General features: G+C 45.6%; 1 protein-coding gene across 1 annotated transcript in view; it reads left to right on the top strand.

The window, feature by feature from the left end:
- The first annotated feature begins 17,309 nt into the window (after window positions 1–17,309).
- Window positions 17,310–20,369, top strand: part of LOC111154165 (EFR3 homolog B) — an 88,153-nt gene continuing 85,093 nt past the window's right edge. Inside the window, exon 1 of the mRNA XM_022513594.1 lies at window positions 17,310–17,362. Within this exon, the coding sequence (XP_022369302.1) occupies window positions 17,356–17,362 (7 nt within the window). The 5' untranslated portion in view covers window positions 17,310–17,355. The remainder of the gene's footprint in view (window positions 17,363–20,369) is intronic.

Raw genomic sequence — 20,369 nt, 5'->3', positions numbered from 1 at the left:
GTGCAAATACGTTATATATGGAAGCTTTGGCATATATGATGCATGCGTGATATGTATGGGTGCTCTTTTGTATCTAGACCATATATGGTGTATGTGTGTGTATGTGGGGGAATGGGACAGATCACCATTCTGCAATGTCTTTTTCAGAATTTTACAAGAATGGGAGGTCATTTTGGAACCTTATTATGATGAAACACATTATATACTTGAGAATGAAATAACTGATATATTAAAATGTTAAAATATGTTAATGAAATATTCAAATGTTTCTTTAACATTATTTGTATCTCCTTATATAATAAAAAGATTTACTGTTTTCTTTTTTAATTTGGTTAGCATTTATTAAAGACTGCATTTTAAAAAAGATTTTGTTTATTTATTTGAGAGAGAGTGAGCACAAGAAGGGGGAGCGGCAGAGGGAGAGGGAGAAGTAGGCTACCAACTGAGCAGGGAGAGTGACATGGGGCTGGATCCCGTAACCCTAAGATCATGACCTGAGCCGAAGACAGATGCTTAACTGACTGAGCCACCCAGGTGCCCCAAAGATTCACTGTTTTCATGTAAGATATTTTCCAAATGGTGACAACTCTTGGCTCATTTCTTCTTGTTTTGATATAAGGCTGACCTGTTATATTATCAATTCAATACCAGAGAATACCAGGATAAAGAAAGGACAAGGGAAAGATATAGAATTTCTCAGTCTATGATACTCTATTACCACTTCTGAACAGCAGTGGTGGGATTTGTAGAGGGTATGAGTATAGTGAATGCATAACAGGGGACAACCAATTGAAGGGAGAAAGGAAATGAATTAAATAGGAGAGGTGTGGAGATACACACATATGGTAAATACCTTGGCGATTCCTTCTCCTCCTTTCTTACTAATGCCAAATAATAAAGTTTAATTTTAATGTACTGTGTATATGTGTGTGTGTGTGTCTGTGTGTGTATGTGAGATAGAGAGAGGAGTGGGAGAGACATGTGAGGGGGATACATTCTAGAACTTCAAAAAAAAAAAAAACCAACCCAGTATTAATCGTGAGCACTTTTTAATGTCATTAAATTAATTTTAAAACACCCTAACAATTGACAGATGGATATTGTTTATTTTTTCCAAGGAAGACCCTAAACCATTCACTCATCTAAGCATGTAATATTTTGAGCCAAGAAGTTCAAATCACTTAATTCATCTTCATGGTTTCTCTGGGAAACAAGGAGAAAGAAGAAATTACTCTCCATCCCCTTTTTTATATGCCATCTGTCTATAAATGCATATATTTTGATTATGCACTTTATAGAAAAGGAAATTCCATAAACCAAGTACATCTCTCTGAAACACTTTTAACCCTCATTAGAATATATACATTCACCTGAAATTATTGCCTACAGACGCCCTGTATTCTTGCAATTTTCCAAATATGTACTCTTCTATGACCATCATGCTTATTATTTTTAATGGCTATATGATATTCCATTTTATTGAGTATGCCACAGTTTGCTCAAATATCTTACTCTGACATTTTTGGGGGTTGTTTTTAAACTACTTTTGGCATCATAAGTAATCCTGTGAATGTGTCATTGCGCAAATACTTTGTTTACCTTTTGGATTCTTTACCTGAGTCTCAATGATGCTGTCTTTATTATTTCATTTTTGCTAGACTTGTAAGTATATAATAGAACCTCTAAGCTGTTTGATTTGTATCTCCTTATATATATATCTTTCATTTCTGTCAGTGGTTTAGCCCACAGTTTCTATTTGCCTGTGTATAAAATTGTCTATTCTTATCCTTTTACACACTGGCCAATTGCCACAGAGAAGATAAAGAGTAGCCATAAAAATTTTTATTAGATCTAAATTTTTTAAGAATGTAAGCTCCCATGAGTTATATTTGTCACAAATCGTTTTCACATTCTGTGGTCTTTCTTTTTTAAACTTCGTTCAGTTACATTATTTAATATGATGTATTAATAGACATTAAGAAGAAACTATAACAGGATTTGCTCACAGATTCTTTTCCAGTGATTTCTATTGCCCTTGGAGACCTCCTTATCACCCCTGCAATTCCTAACACCTGAATCCTCTGGTCCCAGAACAAGAAGAGAAAATAGCTTTGGCTCGAGGTTGAAGCGAGGCCTGGCATACCCTGGGAACACAGCCTCCTCCCTGGGGACCATGACTGAGAGCTGGGCAGCTAGTCCCCAGGGACATTGTTTTTTTTTCTTTTTTTAAAGATTTTATTTATTTATTTGACAGACAGAGATCACAAGTAGGCAGAGAGGCAGGCAGAGAGAGAGGAGAAAGCAGGCTCCCTACAGAGCAGAGAGCCCGATGTGGGGCTCAATCCCAGGATCCTGAGATCACGACCTGAGCCGAAGGCAGAGACTTTAACCCACTGAGCCACCCAGGCGCCCCCACCCCCACCAGGGACATTGTTATCTGCACTCTGTTTTTTTCCACTTCCCTATTTGTTCCCAAATGATCATTGTGATATCCCAGAATTAAATCTCTGGCTGTCCCTTAATCCATGTGGTGAGGAACCAGAACTGACTATTCCCGGAGCTGCCTGGGGTGGGGGGTGCGGGTCATAGGGAGAAATGGGCAAGGATGGTGTGTCTCTTTGTGTCTCTTTGACTCAGTCATGCTTGCTCCAGGTCACTGCGATGACACAGCTGTCCCCTTCCATTATCCTGGGCCTGAACCAGGCATTGCACACTTCCTCGGCTTGGGGCTAGAGGTGTGAGACAGCTCCCAGCTCCACACAGAAGATTATCTTTATGGCTGTTTCTGGCAGAACTCAGTCCGTGTGTGTGTTGTGTGTCTCTGGAGTCTCTGTTGTGCATTACACCTGTGTCCAGCACCAACTGCCCTGTCCTTGTGATGTGTGGATGCGTGCTTGGCCCCCAGCAGCCATGAGGAGGGAGCTGTTTCATGGCCACCAAGCCACATTCTCCAACGCAGTCATTCTGCTCGGCTGCGGGCACTTGGACTGCAGTGGGTCCTCGAGCTCTCCACTTTGATTCTGCTGAGGCATAAATAATATGGCCCGGGATGAGAATCCACGCGAAGCTGGAGAGGCTGGGGAGCATGGTGGTTTGGGAATGGGAGTGGCGGAGGGAAAGAGAAGGAGTGTGGAGATGGTCTACCACTGTGTTTTGAAGAAGGCATACTCTAAAACTTAAAGATAAAAGGATACACACATTTGTTTGAAAATGCTTGGTTAAGAGCTCTGAAAGGCATTAGCAAGTGCCTGAATTAGGGGACTGCAAAAGCTGGTATGATCTTCCTCAACTTACAGTGGGATTCCATATTGAGAAACCCCCTCATCAGCTGAAAATACCATGAGTCGAAAATGCATTTCATTCACTTCACCTGCACAAACGCACACCCCTTCCATGTGCTCAGAACAGTTCCACTAGCCTATAGCTGGGCCAAATCATCTAACCCAGAGCCTACTTTATACTCAAGTGTGGACCATCTCATGTAATTTACTGAAGACTGCGCTGAAAATGAACAAAATGGTTGTGCGGGCGCAGAAGTGTGGTCCGTGTGTGGACGGTTCACCCTCACGGTTGCGGGCTGGCTGGGTGCTGTGCTCCCCGCCTGCATCATGAGAGAGGGTCATCCCGCACAGCGCCAGCTCAGGGAAGAGATCCAAATTCAAAATTTGAGGGATGGTTTCTACTGAATGCACATTGCTTTCACCCCATTGTAAAGTCAAAAACTCCTAAGCTGAATCATCCTAAGTCTGGGAATGCCTATATTGAGGACATGGTGAGAGAGAGCTGTTCACACACAAGCAGAGTGAGAAATTTCAAGGATAAAACAAAGAAGGGTAAGACTCAGGGCAAACACTGTGTAAAGAAAGAGTTGGGCGGGAAGCGGGGGGGGGGGGGGGGAGAGTGGGGCAGGACAGGGCTGTCACTGGTAGGGCTGACCCCATAGGCAACGCGGTACATCCAGCAGTTCTTCATTCTACCCATAAATAGCTCTCTGAATACAAGGCCATAGGTACCATTATTTGCTTAATATTTATAATGGACTTTCTTTTTAAAATGTAAGCATCTGGGGCGCCTGGGGGGCTCTGTCGGTTAAGCCTCTGCCTTAGGCTCAGGTCATGATCTCAGTGTCCTGGGATCGAGCCCCGCATCGGGCTCTCTGCTCAACAGGGAGCCTACTTCCCCTCTCTCTCTCTGCCTGCTTCTCTGCCTACTTGTGATCTCTCTCTCTCTGTCAAATAAATAAATAAAATCTTTTTTTTTTAAAGAAAAGATATTTACAGTAGCACACTGTATTTATTGAGCAATACCCGCATATAAGTGGATCCGAGTACTTCAAACCTGTGCTGTTCAAGGATCAGCTGTTATTTTCAACCCTCGATTGAACGTGAAGCTGCCAGAGCAAAGACGCATTAGTCTTTTTCATCATTGTATTATCAGGCCTACCCCATTGCCAAGTACATTGTAGCTCTCAATGCAGCACTCAATTCAAGCTGTTGAATGAATGAATTCCACTGTCTAGCACCCTTGAACAATTCTTCCTTTTATCAAAATCTTTTCTTAGCTGAACTTTCAATCTGCAAAATATTAAGATCTCTAGATTTAAAGACCAACTGCATTACTGGCCTATTTGTGTGGTCCAGCTAGCCAGTGAGATATTTCCCTGCAGACAGCTCAGAGTCCCTCAAATCACACTTATGTGGTGGGGCCACCTGTTTTGCTTCACAAAAGAGCAGTGTGCATGATGGGTGACAGCAGTCTCCCAGGTTGGACTCCTAGGTTCCAGTCTCTGATTTCTCACTTACTAACCTTGTGACATTGAGCATCCCCTGACTCAGTTTCCCCATCTGTAAAATTATACCTGCCTCATAAGGTTTTTTTAAATGTTTTTGACATGGTGCTTGGCACACCATAAGTGCTAAGTAAATTATCATTATAGCTACTAGATGCCTTTCCCTGCATGCTCTCCAGTTTGTTACTATCTCTTTTTCAAAGTGTAACCAGTCAATGGGGCACCTGGGTGGCTGGGTCGGTTAAGTGTCTGCCTTTGGCTCAGATCATCACCCCAGCACCCAGGGATTGAACTCCATGTTGGGCTCCCTGCTCAGTAGTGATCTGCTTGTCCCTCTGCCACTCCCCCAACCTATGCTCTCTAACTCTCTCTCTCTCTCTCTCTCTCAAATAAATGAAATCTTTAAAAAAAAATAAAGTGTAACCAGCATTCTAGTCTGACAGGAGCAAAAGGTACAGGAGGCTAACATTTAAGTTCTAGATATTTTACTTATTTTTAAAGATTTTTATTTATTTATTTGACAGAGAGAGATCACAAGTAGGCAGAGAGGCAGGCAGAGAGAGTGGGGGAAACAGCCTCCCCACTGTGCAGAGAGCCTGATGCAGAGCTCAATCCTAGGACCCTGAGATCATGACCTAAGCCGAAGGCAGAGGCTTAACCCACTGAGCCACCCAGGCGCCCCTAGATATTTTACTTATTTTAATACATTCTAAGATCACACTGGTTTTGGTTATCATACTGTTGAGCCATATCGACCTTGCATTTAGTAAAACCTTCATGCCTTTCTGTATGAATTTCTGTCCAAATAGCACTTACCCTTCCTGTCTCTGAAGAATTAAAAAAAAAAAAAAAAGCAGAACTTTTACATTTGTTCCTATTAGGTTTAATTTTGTTGGCTTAGACCTGGTATTTCAGTTCATAAGGATCATTCTGAAGTTTGATGACATTGTGCCATATTGGTTACCATTCTTAGATCTATGGCGTCTGCAAATTTTTTAAGTCCATTTTTTTAATGGCATATCTAAATCGTCCACAAAGTTGTTGAACAGAAAGAGGCCAAGGGCAAAATCCATGTAGCATTAGTAAAGTCTCTGCAAGTTAACATCTAATGGACCAGCAGCATTCTTCACACGACATCATCCAGCCTAGAAATCTCCATCTGGTCCATAAGGATTCTAGATTACCACTTCTCAATAAAGATGCTTATAAAAACTAGGGTCTAACGATGTTTGTCGAGGTATACTTATAAAAGCAAAAAATAGAAAACTATTTTAATGTCCCATAAGAGGTAATAGATGGAATACATACTTCCAATGGATTATTGTCATTGCAAAAAAATTAAAATTCTGCAGACTCATGGTTTCCAAACTTATTTTGAGCCATAGATACTATAGAAACTTGCTGGTTTTGCTCCCTCGTTTTCATACCCTCTTCTGATAACGTCATTTGGACATCCAGGAGGAGATTTCCCTTTCCCCACTGATGTACTTTTAGTAAAGCTAATAATTTTCCTTTTGCTTCCCTAGCCAGAGGGTATACCCCTGACCCAACCTAGGACAAGTGGGTTCTCTCTCCTAGCACTTTAAAAACAAAAAGTTGGAACTGATGCACCACAATAGTCATGCCCTCCTCCAGCTGGTTGATACAACATTTCTGCTGCTGGGAGCCCAGAGCTGCCCTGGTTCCTGCCCATTCTGATTCTGATTTTTCACCTATGCCCTTGAATCGATGAGCTACACATAACTTTCTAATGAATTGCATTTTTGTTTCAGTTATCTAGTGTTAATTTCTGTCCCTTAAATCCAACATTCTATGTATGGTAACAGATGGATGCTACAATTGTGGCAAGTCTAGCATAATGTATAGAGTTGTGGAATCACTACGTTTTACACCTGAAACTAATGCAACATTGTGCGTCAAGTTTACTTCAATAACAAATAAATTTAAAGATTAATTTTAAAACTCTAACTCTAGAGCCCTTTAATACTTTGTTAATCCATTTCTAAAGTTACAATATATAAACAAAACAAAACAAAAATCCAGAGTGTCCATGTTAATGGGAGGTCTATCCATTTGGCTGCCTCTTGGCCCATATAATAAGTGGAAAGGCTCTACAAATGTAGAGTGTAAAACGGAAGTCATCTTTCATTGGTGCAATATTTTCTCTTCCTTCTCTGGGGATATTAAATGTAAAGTTTTCTTCTACTACCTGCACTGTCTCTATGTCCTGCAAGTCCTTTTTACTGTTTTGTGTTTTGTTCTCTATCTTTCATGTTAGATGCTTTGCTTAAGGATCTGAGGATCTTTGGCTTTTAGTTTATATTTAAAAGCAACCCACTAAAACATGATCAGAAATGTGAATGGACAGGAGTCATATCCAGTTCTCCCGTTTTCAGCTCCACTGCCTACATCTGGCTCTTAGTGCCTGTGATCCTGAGAATTCCTGGAGTTCTGCTGTCCACATCGCCTTGTTTTCATTGGCATCTCCTTTGTGGGCACTTGTTTTCCACTCTCTTTGCTCTGCCAAGTCAGTTCCATACATCTACTTTCCTTACTTCTATCTTCCAAAAATGTGCTGTCCTCTATGGTCCTGTTACCTCTTCTCCTCATCTCCATTTCCTTGTGGATTCTTATCATTCTTAGTCCTTTAATGTAATCTTAGTGGGGAGGAAGTACGGGTAATCGTTGGAGTTCATTTCACTAGAAAATTCTATCTACTTTTCCATAATTACCATGGTTTCTTTTTATAGTAAAAGCAAATAATGGTATTTTTAACTTTTTAAAGACACAGTACTTATAACATTTTCATTTTGTCTACTGATAGTCAAAACCAATTAATGGATTAACAGATTGAATGATTGATCAGTTGATTCAAAAAGGAAATAAAGATGGTTACTATGACTGGTCCTTCATAAATTCATACTGGCTCCAAGTGTTCATTTAATCATTTTCTAGGTATTCACAACAAGCAACCCTGTTTAACCAAGTGATTCTATTAATTGTCAGCATTTAACATGAATCTGGTAATTAGCAGAATCCACAATTTTCCTTCATACAAGGTCAATTCAATTTCAATTCCTTTCTAGTTTCTCATGAATTTTTAAAGATTTTTTTTTTTTTTTTATTTGAGAGAGAGACAGTGAGAGAGAGCATGAGCAAGGAGAAGGTCAGAGGGAGAAGCAGACTCCCCACGGAGCCAGGAGCCCGATGTGGGACTCAATCCCGGGACTCCGGGATCATGACCCGAGCCGAAGGCAGTCGTCCAACCAACTGAGCCACCCAGGCGTCCCTAGTTTCTCATGAATTTTTAAAGTTTATTGATAGTTACTTTGCAATCCCTTTTCCAAGACTTCCTAACATCTTAGAAAGAAATTTATCTAGGCATGGAGATTTTTATTTGTTAAAATAATTAATTCTAATAAAAAACTTTTGCCTACCTTACGCTTTGTCTTTTTGCTGTTTGTTCTAAATCTTTTCAGTTTAAAGACCATAGTAGACTTTTTCTGGGGGGAGTGGAATGGGACCACCTAGCGTCCAAACACTCTTCTCATGTGAGGGAATCCAACATCTGTAGGAAACAAGGTTCTGCCTTTCACTACAGAAACCAAGAGGAACAGCTCTCCTTGTTCTCCACATACCAACTAAGCATGCGGTCTACAACCAGTGAAGCAGACGCTACTGTACAAGATTTTGAATATTGTGAAGATACAGAAGGTGGGAGGTCTTTGTTACTGCAGTATGGATTTGAAAGAACAGATGAAAAGGAATGGGCATCCTTTGTCAGAGACACTAAAAGTGGCAGCAGCAAGTAGCCAGTGGTGGTGGGGTCAGCCATGGTGGCCTTATTTTAGTGGTGTGATCCTGAAGGCATTTGGATTCCCAATCTCTCTTGGTTTCTGGCTGGGTTTTGATCTTGGGCTTCCTATTGACTCTCTACTATTCTAATGAATTTCTTTCCTGCTTAAGCTAGCCAGAGTTAGTTTATGCTATGTAGACCACGAACCTTGACTAGTACAAAGAAACTGGTGCTGGGAGATCGTTGCCAGCAACAGAACCTTGGGGAAATTGGTAGAAGACAGAATCTGCTACCTAGTTACTTAAGACTAAGAGAAGTAAATATCATTAGTATACATGACATCCAGTGGCTGGAAAAAAATTAAAAGGTAAATAATGCCCCTGATCATTGTTTGTTAGAACCAGCTATTTGATCCTGCCAAACTACAGCAATGTCAAAAGGAATTAAAGGACTACAGAATGCTATGACTTCTTCTGTTGTGTTGAATTTGCCTAAAAGAAAATAAGTCACCAACTCAAGTTCTTAAATTCTCAGACTGTAATACAAATTTTCTGAGACTGCATGAAAAAAACTCATTTCTTACAGCCACAGGACAGAGATAACTCAAAGCTACACTCCAAGAGTTGCCAAATTACAAAGTCAGCGGAATTGACAGCCTCCCCAAATCTCTTACATCAAAGTTGGGGCATTGATCAGCAAACTGGTATACCTCAAGCACTAAAATGGGAAAATATGCAAGAATATGAAGAGCTTAGGAAATCCTATTCCCCCCCAAACCTCACTGAGCCTCCACCAGTCCTAACAGGATCTGCCTTTCTATCTAATGAGGCTATTATTATTTTACATGAAGAAGCATCTAAGGGAGTTACCTTGCAAAGAGAAGCCAATTATCCTTCCCTACTCTACCACCTTAATCCTCGTTATCTCCAAACATATAACTAGAATTAGGTACCAGCATGCCCAGGGGGGCCAATTATAAAGTAGAACCCAGGAGTTAATGATCAGCGCTCACTGTGGGCAAGTTGCACACACACACACACACACACACACACACACACACACACACCAACTTTTCTTATTTTATATGAATATGGTGGGAAACACACATGGGAATAGTTTTTTTGTTGTTTTGTTTTTTGTTTTTTTTTTTAAGGAAGACAACCAACATTTTAGATTCAGGCAGAATTTATAGACGTGGATGTATTTTCTAGAAATTTGAATTTAACATACTAATTTGAGTAGTTGGAAGTGTTTCTCCTTATTTTCTTGGTGGGCTGCCTAAAACCTAGTCACACTAGAGAACAATGTTAAGTGAAGCCGAGATACGATGTAGTGTAAGGTTGAGGAAGGACTTCAAAGGCACTGAAGGGTAGAAATATCGGAGGGCATTTTTCATATCCTCTTTCTATGTCCCCAAGGTGGCCCAGAAAATGCTCATGAAGGAAATCTTTGAGAGCGCTTTAATGGCTATCCTAAGTAGGCCAAGAATGGCTGTGTTAGGCTACAGCTGAAATGGACCCTGCCCCCCGCAACTCCCCTTCCTTTATTTCAAACACCATGGACAGATCCTGGCTCAGCAAAGGCCAAAGATGACAGTTAATTGCTAGTGGTACAGGGACGTGATTTGCATCTTGGGCAGCAAGGCGAGTATGATAATCAGAAGCTTCAGGCCTTCCAGGATTTTTTTTTATACTAAAATAAATAATCAACCACTAGGATCCCATTTGATTTAAAAATTTTTATATAAATAATTTGAAAATTTGAAAACCAAACACCTGGTCTGCTGGAAAAATGTTTGGCTCAAGTCTTTAGAAATAGAGTGGCAGCCTCACATCAAATTGCTAGACCCAAGACTTCATGAATAAATGGAAAGCCTGGGTGCGTTTGAGGAACAACACTGCCATGTCACCACAAGTATAGACGGTGTGTAGTTCTACCCTTTCCCAAAGGGGATTGTGGCCATAAATAAAGGATCACTTAGGGATTACTGGGCAATGACTTTGGCCCTAATTCTTCAGAACATTTCATATCTCTCTTGCCCACTGGTTGGAGTGAAGGTCTACTAGAGTCAGGTCATAAGTGGAATTTTGGTCAGAATCTACTTCACAGTGGGCCCTAGAACCCTTGAGTCCACCCCATAGTTATTCCCTCAGCTCTTGAGTACAGAGTTGGACTACACATTCTCAGAGCTTGGCATAATCACAGAAATGGGTTCCTCACCTGTGGACTAAGGTCTATTATGTAAATAGGGCCATGTGGAAGTACCGGTGATCTCTCCTACCAAACAATATGCTGATGGCCACTTAGGTTGTTTCCGTATCTTGGCTATTGTGAATAATGCTCCAAATGAGCATGGGAGTGCAGACATGTCTTCAAGATATTGACTTCAGGGGGTACTTGGGTGGCTCAGTTGGTTGAGCGTCTGCCTTCTGCTCAGGTCATGATCCCAGGGTCCTGGGGTTGAGCCCTGTGTAGGGCTCTCTGCTTGGCAGGAAGCCGGCTTCTCCCTCTCCCTCTGTCTACCACTCTGCCTACTTGTGCCCTCTCTCTCTCTCAGTCAAATAAATAAATAAAATCTTAAAAAAAATAAATATCTATTTCATTTCCCTTGGATACATATCCAGGAGTGGGATTGCTGGGTTATATGGTAGTTCTATTTTTAATTGTTCATGCTGTTTTCCATATTTGCTCTACTAGATTACATTCTCACCAACAGTGCACAAGCATTCCCTTTTCTCCACACACTCACCAACACTTGTTATCTCTTATCTTGTAAATAACAGATATGAAGTGGTATCTCATTGTGATTTTGATTTGTATTTCTCTGATGATTAGTGATATGAGCATCCCTTCATATACCTGCTGACCATTTGAATGTCTTCTTTGGAGAAACATCTATTCAAATCCTTTGCTCATTTTCGTCTCAGGTTCTTCCTTCTTTTGATGTTGAGTCATATGAGTTCCTTATGTATTTTAGATATCAATCCCATACCAGGAACATGGTTTGTAATTATTTTCTCCCATTTCATAAGCTGCCCTTTCATTTTGTTTATTGTTTCCTTTGTTGTATAAAAGCTTTTTAGTTTGCTTTAGTCCCATTTGTTTATTTTTGCTTTGCTTACTTATGCTTTTGTTGTCATATTGAAAGAATTATTGCTAAGATCAATGTCAAAAAGCTCTTTAAGTATGCTTTCTTCTAGGAGTTTCAAAGTTTCAGGTCTTATGTATGAGTCTTTAATCCATTCAAAGTCAATCTTTGTGTTTGGTATAAAATAAGTGTCTAACTTCTCTCTTTTGCATGCAGATACCCAATTTTCCCAGGACCATTTGTTGAAGAAGCTGACCTTTCCCACTGAATGGTCTTGGCACCCTTGTTGAAAGTCATTTGACTATAGATGTGAGGGATTATTTCTGGGCTCTTCATTTTATTCCATTGGTTTATATGCCTATCTTTGTGCCAGTACCATACTGTTTTGATTACTATTGCTTTGTAATATGGCTTGAACTCAGGAAGTGTGATGCCTCCAATTTATTCTGCTTTCTCAGGATTGTTTTGACTATTCAGAGTCCTTGTGGTTCCATATGAATTTTAGGATTTGTTTTCCATTTCTGAAAAAAATGCTGTTGGAATTTTGATAGGGCTTGCATTGAATCTGAAGATTGTTTTGGACACTGTGGACATTTTAACATTCATATTAAATTTTTTAAGCCATAAATACAATGTCTTTCATTCATTTGTGTCTTCTTTAATTCCTTTAAGCAACATTTTAGTTTTCAGAGTCCTGACACTCTATTTTGATCCTTCTTCTGATATGCCATTTTTTTTATGTCTTGACTTACCTTTTCTACTAGACCTGACTTTTCTGGATGGCAGGAGCGTTCTTAGTTCTCTCTCTCTTAGACTCTCTAACAAAGTCTCTTGCCTGTAGTATGGTCTCAGTAAATGTATGTCCCATAAATTAGAGCACAACTGAGTCCTAAGCTAACAGATGTAAGATACTAATGGGTTCAAAATCAAATTGACTTCCTTGGTTATATGCATGTTGGTATAAAGATGTGCGAGCTTCTTCATTATTTTCCCCTGGGAGTGGCTGAGCATCCTGTCATGGGACTGAACTGAGCTGTCATCCTTGAGCTGGAAAAGTGAGCACTTTTAGAGATTCAGAAATTTAGGACTTTAGAGATTTAGAAGCTGAGAATGGGGCTGAGTATCAAAGAGGGGTCCTGTGGCCAACCGGAGTCCAGGGAGGGGGAAATGGGCATGGCCAGGGATTCCCAACTGCAGGGCCACCAAAGACTGGGCATCTTATGGGAGAAAAGGAGAGGTGCTCTCCAAAGCCACCGTGAGGCTGTGAATAGACAAGGCTGGGAAGCCTGGGTATGGCTCAGGCAGGCCAGGGGAACGTCCTTGGAGAGTTGGCATCTGGCCTCACTGAAGTCCCAGGGCTCTGTCTCCACTGGTGCCATTTTCCCAGGCTTTGAGTTCAGCATCACACATGTCCTTCCTATATTCTTCCCTAGTGGTCAGGTTTTTCTCCCTTCTCCAAGTTCGCTTAAACCCCGCTTTGACCGGGTTGGCCAGGCTCTGGGCAAACCTGTTCCTTCTGGGTGCGGTATCATGCTGGTCTCCTTAGCCAAGGTCTGGAAAGCCAGATCTGACCTTCTGAGATGATCTGTCTGACCAGCCTTTCACCTCCCATGTCCTTCTTTCTTCTAAACCGGGTCTTTCCATGGACAAACATGGCGCCATGGGCCTTCAAGTCTTTCAGTGTGTCCCAGTGGAAGCAAGCATCCCACAGGCTGGAGATGGGAGGTGATGAGTGGTGAACAGGTGGCTCCTGACAGCTGGGAACAAGGACAGAGCGAAAGGACAGAAGAGTGGGGGCAAAGGGTGTGGTAATTCCTGAGCTTTTTACTAGAAGCAAGTGAACATGGATTTGAACTTCACATGGGAAGGGAGCCTCTTCTCCAAAGACCACAGACAGCAGCACCTAATGAAGGGAGGCTGGCTCTGTTCTGGAGGGTAAACATGGGAGGAACCGAAAACAGTGAAGAGGACAGTAACCAGGAGAATTTGCTTAATACATTTAAACCTTGAAATGTCAATAATCAATACCTCACTTCACTCACTCTCTGGCAAAACCTGGTTTAGAGGTGAAATCTGTCTGCAGCAGCCTTCTGTTGCACAGGCCGTGATCTCACAGCAGCAGGCAGCCCTGTCCCCCTGTGTCCCTCCTGCAGCCCAAGGCAGCTTCCAGGAACCTGGCCAAGAGCACGTCCTACTGACCCGGCTCTGGGCTGTTTTCTGTGTTGTGGAGATGCATTCTTCGGTCCTAGGATACCCACCTGCTCCTAAACTTGGGTATTGTTTTTATAGGCTGTTCTTTCCCTGGGGCTCCTGAGAAGTAGGTCAAGGTACCTGCTTCAAGGGAGAAGTGCCAAGGGTTCAAGTCACCAGGCCCGGAGTCTGGAATCCTGAGTTCCATTTCAGGCTTCACAGCTAATCAGCTACATTACAACCTTAGGGGCACACTCTCCCTCTGGTTCTCCCTAGACCCTTCTCCAGGCCTGATCATTTCTTTTCTCGGGAGCACTATCACCCGGAGCTGTTGTCTTCTTCCCTTTTACCTCTCTCTGGAAGGCCCTTTAAAGCTGTTGACCACTGAAGGCTGGTGCCCAGAGCAAGAGCTGCTGTAGCTGTGTGGCTGGTGGGGCGATTAGAGGCTCCTGGACAGACACAGAGGAGCTGGTGTGGCTGTGTAGGGCTGGAACATCACAGGCCAGGCTCCTGGACTGAAGGACAGGCCTGGTGTGATGCTAGAGCCCAGGATGCAAGTGAGAGTCCTGCTTTTTATGCCATGGTTGTGGACTGCCTCCCACTTCTAAGCCCTCCTTTCTCTGAAGTGCAGGGAAATCTGGCCTTTGGTCCCTACGGAAACTCTGGAAATTGTGGTGCCCATTGAGGGGATCGTTGAGCTATTGCAGCCAAGCACATTGCTCGGAGTGATTGTGTTCCCCAGGGTGCTCTCTGGCTAATGGAGAATAACTTTTCCTTAGGCTTAGTTCCTCCAGCCTGGCCGACCAGGTGCCAGGACACCTCTGGGCTCTGGGCTCTGGCCAGAAGGAAGGGGGCATGGCCTTTGGACTGTGGAGAACTACTCAATTCAAAATGCAGTTGTCCTGTGTGCATCAGTGCGGACTGCAAGGCGTTACAGTGTGGTGGGAAGAAAATGGTTCCTGGAGGGCAGAGTGTCCTGGGCTTGAATCCCTGCTTGATATTTACTAGAGTCATCTCACCTCTCTGGGCCTCAGTTTCCCGGCTGCAGAATGAGAGTAGCACTGTTGACCTTGCAAGGTTGCTGGGAGTGTTGGCTGAGATAAACTATGTAAAGTGACCCAAAGCATAATGCACACACCGTAAATGCTATTTCTTCTCTACTTTCCTTCTGCCATACTCATCACCATGTTTTGGGTTTCTGCAGATACAGAAACAACCTAGTTAGGATTGAAATCTGAATTCTCACTTTTCCTCCTTACCACAGTTCACCTAAATAGCTGACAGCTGCTTGATGTCTTTTCATGGGCACACTGTCCTGGCTATTGGGACTCTTGGTTTCTGCCCTTACATTTAAATTGTGAACCAGGGGCACCTGGGTGGCACAGTCGGTTAAGTGTCAGACTCTTGATTTCGGCTCAGGTCATGATCTCAGGGTCGTGAGATGGAGCCTCGCATCAGGCCCCGTGCTCAGTGGGGAGTCTGCTTGTCCCTCTCCCTCTCCTTCTCTGTCCTCCTCCCCCTGCTCATGCACCTGTGCTCCACCATGCTCTCTCTCTTTCTCTCTAATACATAGATACAATCTTAAAAAAGAAAAAAACAAAACTGTGAGCCAAAAGACTGTGCCCCCACCCAACTTCCTCATACAGGAGTAGCACCGGCCAGACATTTCACTCCATGAAGATAGACAGTGCATTAGCCACCGTGCTGAGGGCACCAGTGTTTAATGAGTATATTTTGCGTTGAACAGAACTGTGGGCTGGGAGTATCTCCTGGTGTTCAGACCAAGCTTGACTCCAAATTCTCCCTTCTACCCTGGTTCAGGTGTGACTCTCAGCAGATCTCAAAGGTACCTGACTTCCCAAAACTGGAGAATAGAAATAGAGCTTCTTTGTAAGTCATTGGAGGGTCTAGACTAAATGTGAAATTCAGGAACCCTCCCAGGGTTTCCAGGGGGGCCTCCAGTGCTCACATGTGCTGCTAAGAGAGGTAAAGAGGTAAAGGAGCAGGAGCAAAACCTGGAAACAGCAAGGGAGTAGAAGGAGATGGTGAGGCCAGAGAGAAATAGGAAACATGAGTTTGGGGTACAACGGAGAGAGCACTGTTCCAAGAGTCCAGCAACCCTCCAGTTCTGTTCCCTGCCTTGGGTGAGGAAGGAAAGAAAGTAAATAACTGTGTGAGTGCCCACTGTGTACTTTCACGTAGGTTTTATATAAACTTACCAATAGTTCTGCAGGAAGCTGAGGTTCAGAGAGGGTAGATGACTGGCCTGCAGACACACAGCTCAGTATCTAGGAAGAACACAAATTAACCGCCTCCGTTTCCTCTTCTGTACAATGGGAGACATCACACCATCTTTAAGGTTGTTACCTCCTTCACTCCTACTTGTAGAATATGTTAGGGACAAAAACCTCAACCATGGGGTAAGAGGAGAAACTAAGGAATAGATGCTGGAAGGAAGGCCAGGTGAATGCGTGAGACGCTGAGGAAGCTGGATGGAGAAGCCTTAGCCACGGGCTAGGCCAGAAGATGTCATCAGGGTGTGGGGCGGGAGCCTTCTGCCTACCGTCTGTTTCTCACACGGTCACAGAGGATGAAGTCGGCCTGGAGCACAAGTAGAGAGGATCCTGGGCGCAAAAAGTGTGAATTATGCAAGCGGCATAATTCCCTGCAGCACTTAGGGGGTGGGTGGGGTGGGGTCCGTTTCCCGAGTACCTGGCGCTGGATGGACGCTCTTTGGTAGCCAGAAGCTGACTGGGAGGGCCACAGCGGAGTTCTTAATTAGGGAACGGGGCTTCGCTAAGGGAACCAAGGAAGGGAGGAGAGTTAGTCCCTCTTCCTTGCCTCCCCTGGCTCAGCCTACGCATCCTGGACAAATCGGGGGTGGGGGTGGGGAGGGGTACACCTGCAGCTTCGGGAGCCCCTGCTGACCCTCTGGGCCCAAGGGTTAGCGGCGACGTCCGCTGTCGGCCTGCGCATTCCGACAGGGGCAGGGAATTTGGGTGGGCGACTCCCCCGAAGAACGCTGCAGCTGGAAAACGCGCGGCCCAGGACCTGGGAGCGACAGGCTGGGAAGGGCGCATCTTGGGGTTGGGGTTTCTGGGGAGACAGCTGGGGCCGCGGCAGGCGGAGGGCGGGAATTTGCTTGGGGCGGGGCGCGGCGGGGCGGGGCGGGGCGGGGGGTCGGGGCGGCCTGGCAGTGGCCGAGCTAGGGGGAGGGACGTCTCATTAGCATAGCCTCCTCCCCTCCCGGCGCGGCCCTGCCCGGCAACCCGAGCGCAGGCCGGCCGCGCTCAGTCTGGGCGGCTGAATGGGCGCGGGGCTCCCGGCTCCGGCCCTTCCGCGTCCCGCCCTCGCTCCCGCTCCCGCCCCGCCCCGGCCTCCGCCCGCAGCCGCCATCCGCCGCCCAGGCTGTGAATGAAAGGCAGGCGCCGCCGGGGCTGGCTGCAGGCGACACGGCGACGCGGCCTCCCAGGAGGCGCTCGCCCCGCGGAGATGTACGGTAAGGAGAGCTCTGCCTCCGGGCTCGCAAACTTGAGGGGCGCGGACCATTGTCCCCCTGAGGGGCCCAGCGAGGCCAGGGGGCGCGGACTCGGTACCCGGCTGGGCTCTTTCTCTCGCTCTGTGCGCTCGCGGCTGCGCTGAGAGGACAAAGATGCTTGAGGCCGGGGACCCTGGGGTTCTCGGAAGTCCTTTGGGCCGGTAATGCGCGGGCGTGGGGCGGGTGGGCGGTGGTCCGTCAGGGGGCGGGGGGGCTGGAGTGACTCGAGCGGCTGCGTTGTGGGGAGAGCGGGTCTCCCCTGGAGCCGAGCAGACAGGGAGCGTTGGTGGAGGTGGCCGTGTGACAGCATTTGCAGAATTAACAAAAGCGGGTTGCGCTGGGGAGTTTTATGCGGGAAGCCGGTCTGGGATTGCGGGGAGAGCTCGCTGCCTGCCTTGCGCCGGGCTCGGAGGATGAGGGGGGCGGCGCCGGTGCAGAGGGCTGGGGCGCGAGCCAGTCCTGGGAGCTTCTTGTCGCCGCCCCTGGAGGGACGTGGCCTCTGCCCACCCCTGCCGCCCGCGGGTCCCAGGTTCCCTAACTTCCAGATTAGCCCTCCTCAGTGATGAAGGGAGGAGACGCTGCTGAGGGTACAGCGCAGCTCTGGGGAGTCGGCCACCTTCTGGCTGTCACCACCCCCCACCCCCGACATCTCTTCCTCCCTTCCCCAACCATCCCCTCAACTGATGTGCAACAGTTAGCCAGACCCTCCTGATGCACAGTTCCGCTTTAAAAATTTGCTACGCATTTCTCTGGTTTGGAGGCATTGTGGGTGAAGAAAAGAGAACAATTAGGGTCTCACATTGTATCTCTAATGAATGGAATACTGGAGACCCAGACCAGTCTAGGAATCAATGGCCTTATAGAGAGGCTCAGATGCTATGAACTGAGGTGTGTGTGTGTGTGTGTGTGTGTGTGTGTGTGTGTGTGTTTGTGTAAGAGAGAGATGATCCCGATGGACTAAGTCCATCAGGACTCAGGTCCGGGGTTCTGACAGCTCTTTAGGATCAGCCAAAACACTGGAGCTGTGCTCACCTCCCACCCCTGCTTCCAGTTAGGGGCTCAGGTGGCACCTGGGCGGTGAGCGTTGGGAGAAGAGCAAGTTCCCAATTTCACCCGCCACTGCTGAGGCCCTCTCAGCTGCCTCACTCTGCACACAGATAACATGAGTCACAAAGTTTGGTGGAGGCAGAGGAAGCTGAGCATGGTACAAAAGCTCCGCAGTCAGTGGGCCTCACTATTTAGAGAGAGAGAGAGAGAGAGAGAGAGATTCAGCCCTACCATCAGTGTCCTATCCTGTCCTGTGGTCACACATCTGCATTTTTGAGCCAGGTGGAGACATCAGCAGATCCCCCTCACCGAGTATGATTTCTCTTGGATGCACCAAAGCGGCGGGGGGGCGGTGGCTGGTCTGAAAGCGTGTTCTGCCGGCCAGTGGGGACTCTGCAGGAAGGTAACAAGGTGAATAAGCTGGGAGGTAACAAGCTTTTATAAGCTGGGAGGCTGTGAGGTTCCCAGGAGAAAGCCCTATTTTCTTTCTTTCTGTTTCCCCCCCTGTTCTTTTCTGCAGAGTGTGCAGGCTGGCACTGCAGATCACTTGACAAGAGCACGTGACTGCAGGGCACCTGCAGTGGGGAAGGAGTTAGGACTGGGCCCATGAGAACGGGGGTGGGGGGGGTGCGGGATTAGGAACCCTAGTCCTGCTGGGCCACCTCTCTGCCTTTACTCTGAGACAGTTTCATAACTGATCTCGGGTATCTGGACATTGGGGGTCCCAGTCTGCCTCTGCTGTGTGAAGCAGATCCAGGAAGAACTGATGGGTACAGAGAAGTGAACTGGGAAGCCAACATATCTGGGTGTTATTTTTGGATACACCACAGCTTTTTCATTTCTCTGTTATGGTTTTATTCCTCCAGATGCAAACAGAGATGGCACTTACTCCTAAATCATTCATAGAAAGATTATAAAGAAAGAATCCTCTGGGCAGTTGCCTGCAGCAAAGGGAAGTCACGCCAATGCTGGTTGAGAGATTATTACTGAGTCTTGCTTAGTGCAAAGCCTTGTCTTAGGAGGTGTGAAAGGGAGGCTGCTCTCCAAAGGGAGGCGTCAGTGGCCTGGATTTCAGTGTTTTCTTACGTTTCGTGAAAAGAAAGGGTCCGTGAGATACTTGTAGTCATTCTCTCTCCAGCAGTCAAGAGAGTGATGAAAAAAAGAAGTGGATAGAGAGGTTGGGAAGGCACAGAGACAGACTTTTTATATTTGCTTCTTGTTTTTCCCTATTTTCCAAGTGATTTGCCCAAGGTGACACAGTTAGGTGGAACAGGGGGAAATGAAAACAGGCTTCCTAGCTCAGTGCCCTTCTCCCCTCAAAGCCTCGGGTAAATGCTCATTAGGAAAATGCCATGAGGGATGTTATTGGCTGATGGGCAGTGAGGCCCCATGTATGGCCAAAAGTCACCTAAAATTTAGGTAAAAGTGTCCCTTGACCACCCACCTTGGTGACTTGATCCCACTCTGAATTTGTAAAACCTGACTCCTGTTGGCACCTCACGGCTCCTTGGAGATGTGGGACAGACCTCCCTCAGCTCCCCTCTTTCCTCCTCCTCACCTTACCTCAGCCCCTGACAACTCAGTCTTTCTGCCTTCCTCAGTCTCCTCTCTCCCCTTCCTTCTGTCTATGGGAGAATGAGAGCCCGTTGTCTTGGCTAGAGGACACAGTGCTATTTGGGACAGAAAAAATCTTAGAACTGGGGTCAGCCCATCTCCATCTAAGAGCCAGCTCATGGCTATGTGACTGCCGACAAGTGGGGTCATCGCTTGGGATTACATCTCAGTATGAACTGGTGGGGTGCCTGTCTATACCTCCCGAGTCTGTGGTGAGCCTCGAAGCTGGGTGGTGGGTGTAACAGGAAGTTAAGAGGTTCTGCACTCACAAGACAGGTTGCTGGAGAGCCTGGGCCCTTCAGATCCT

Source organism: Enhydra lutris, unplaced genomic scaffold (assembly GCF_002288905.1).
Source record: "Enhydra lutris kenyoni isolate GAN:26980312 unplaced genomic scaffold, ASM228890v2 scaffoldscaffold35, whole genome shotgun sequence".
NCBI classification, from domain to species: Eukaryota; Metazoa; Chordata; class Mammalia; order Carnivora; family Mustelidae; genus Enhydra; species Enhydra lutris.
The sequence above is the reverse complement of the archived record's forward strand: the minus strand, read 5'-3'. Positions and strand labels throughout refer to the sequence as shown.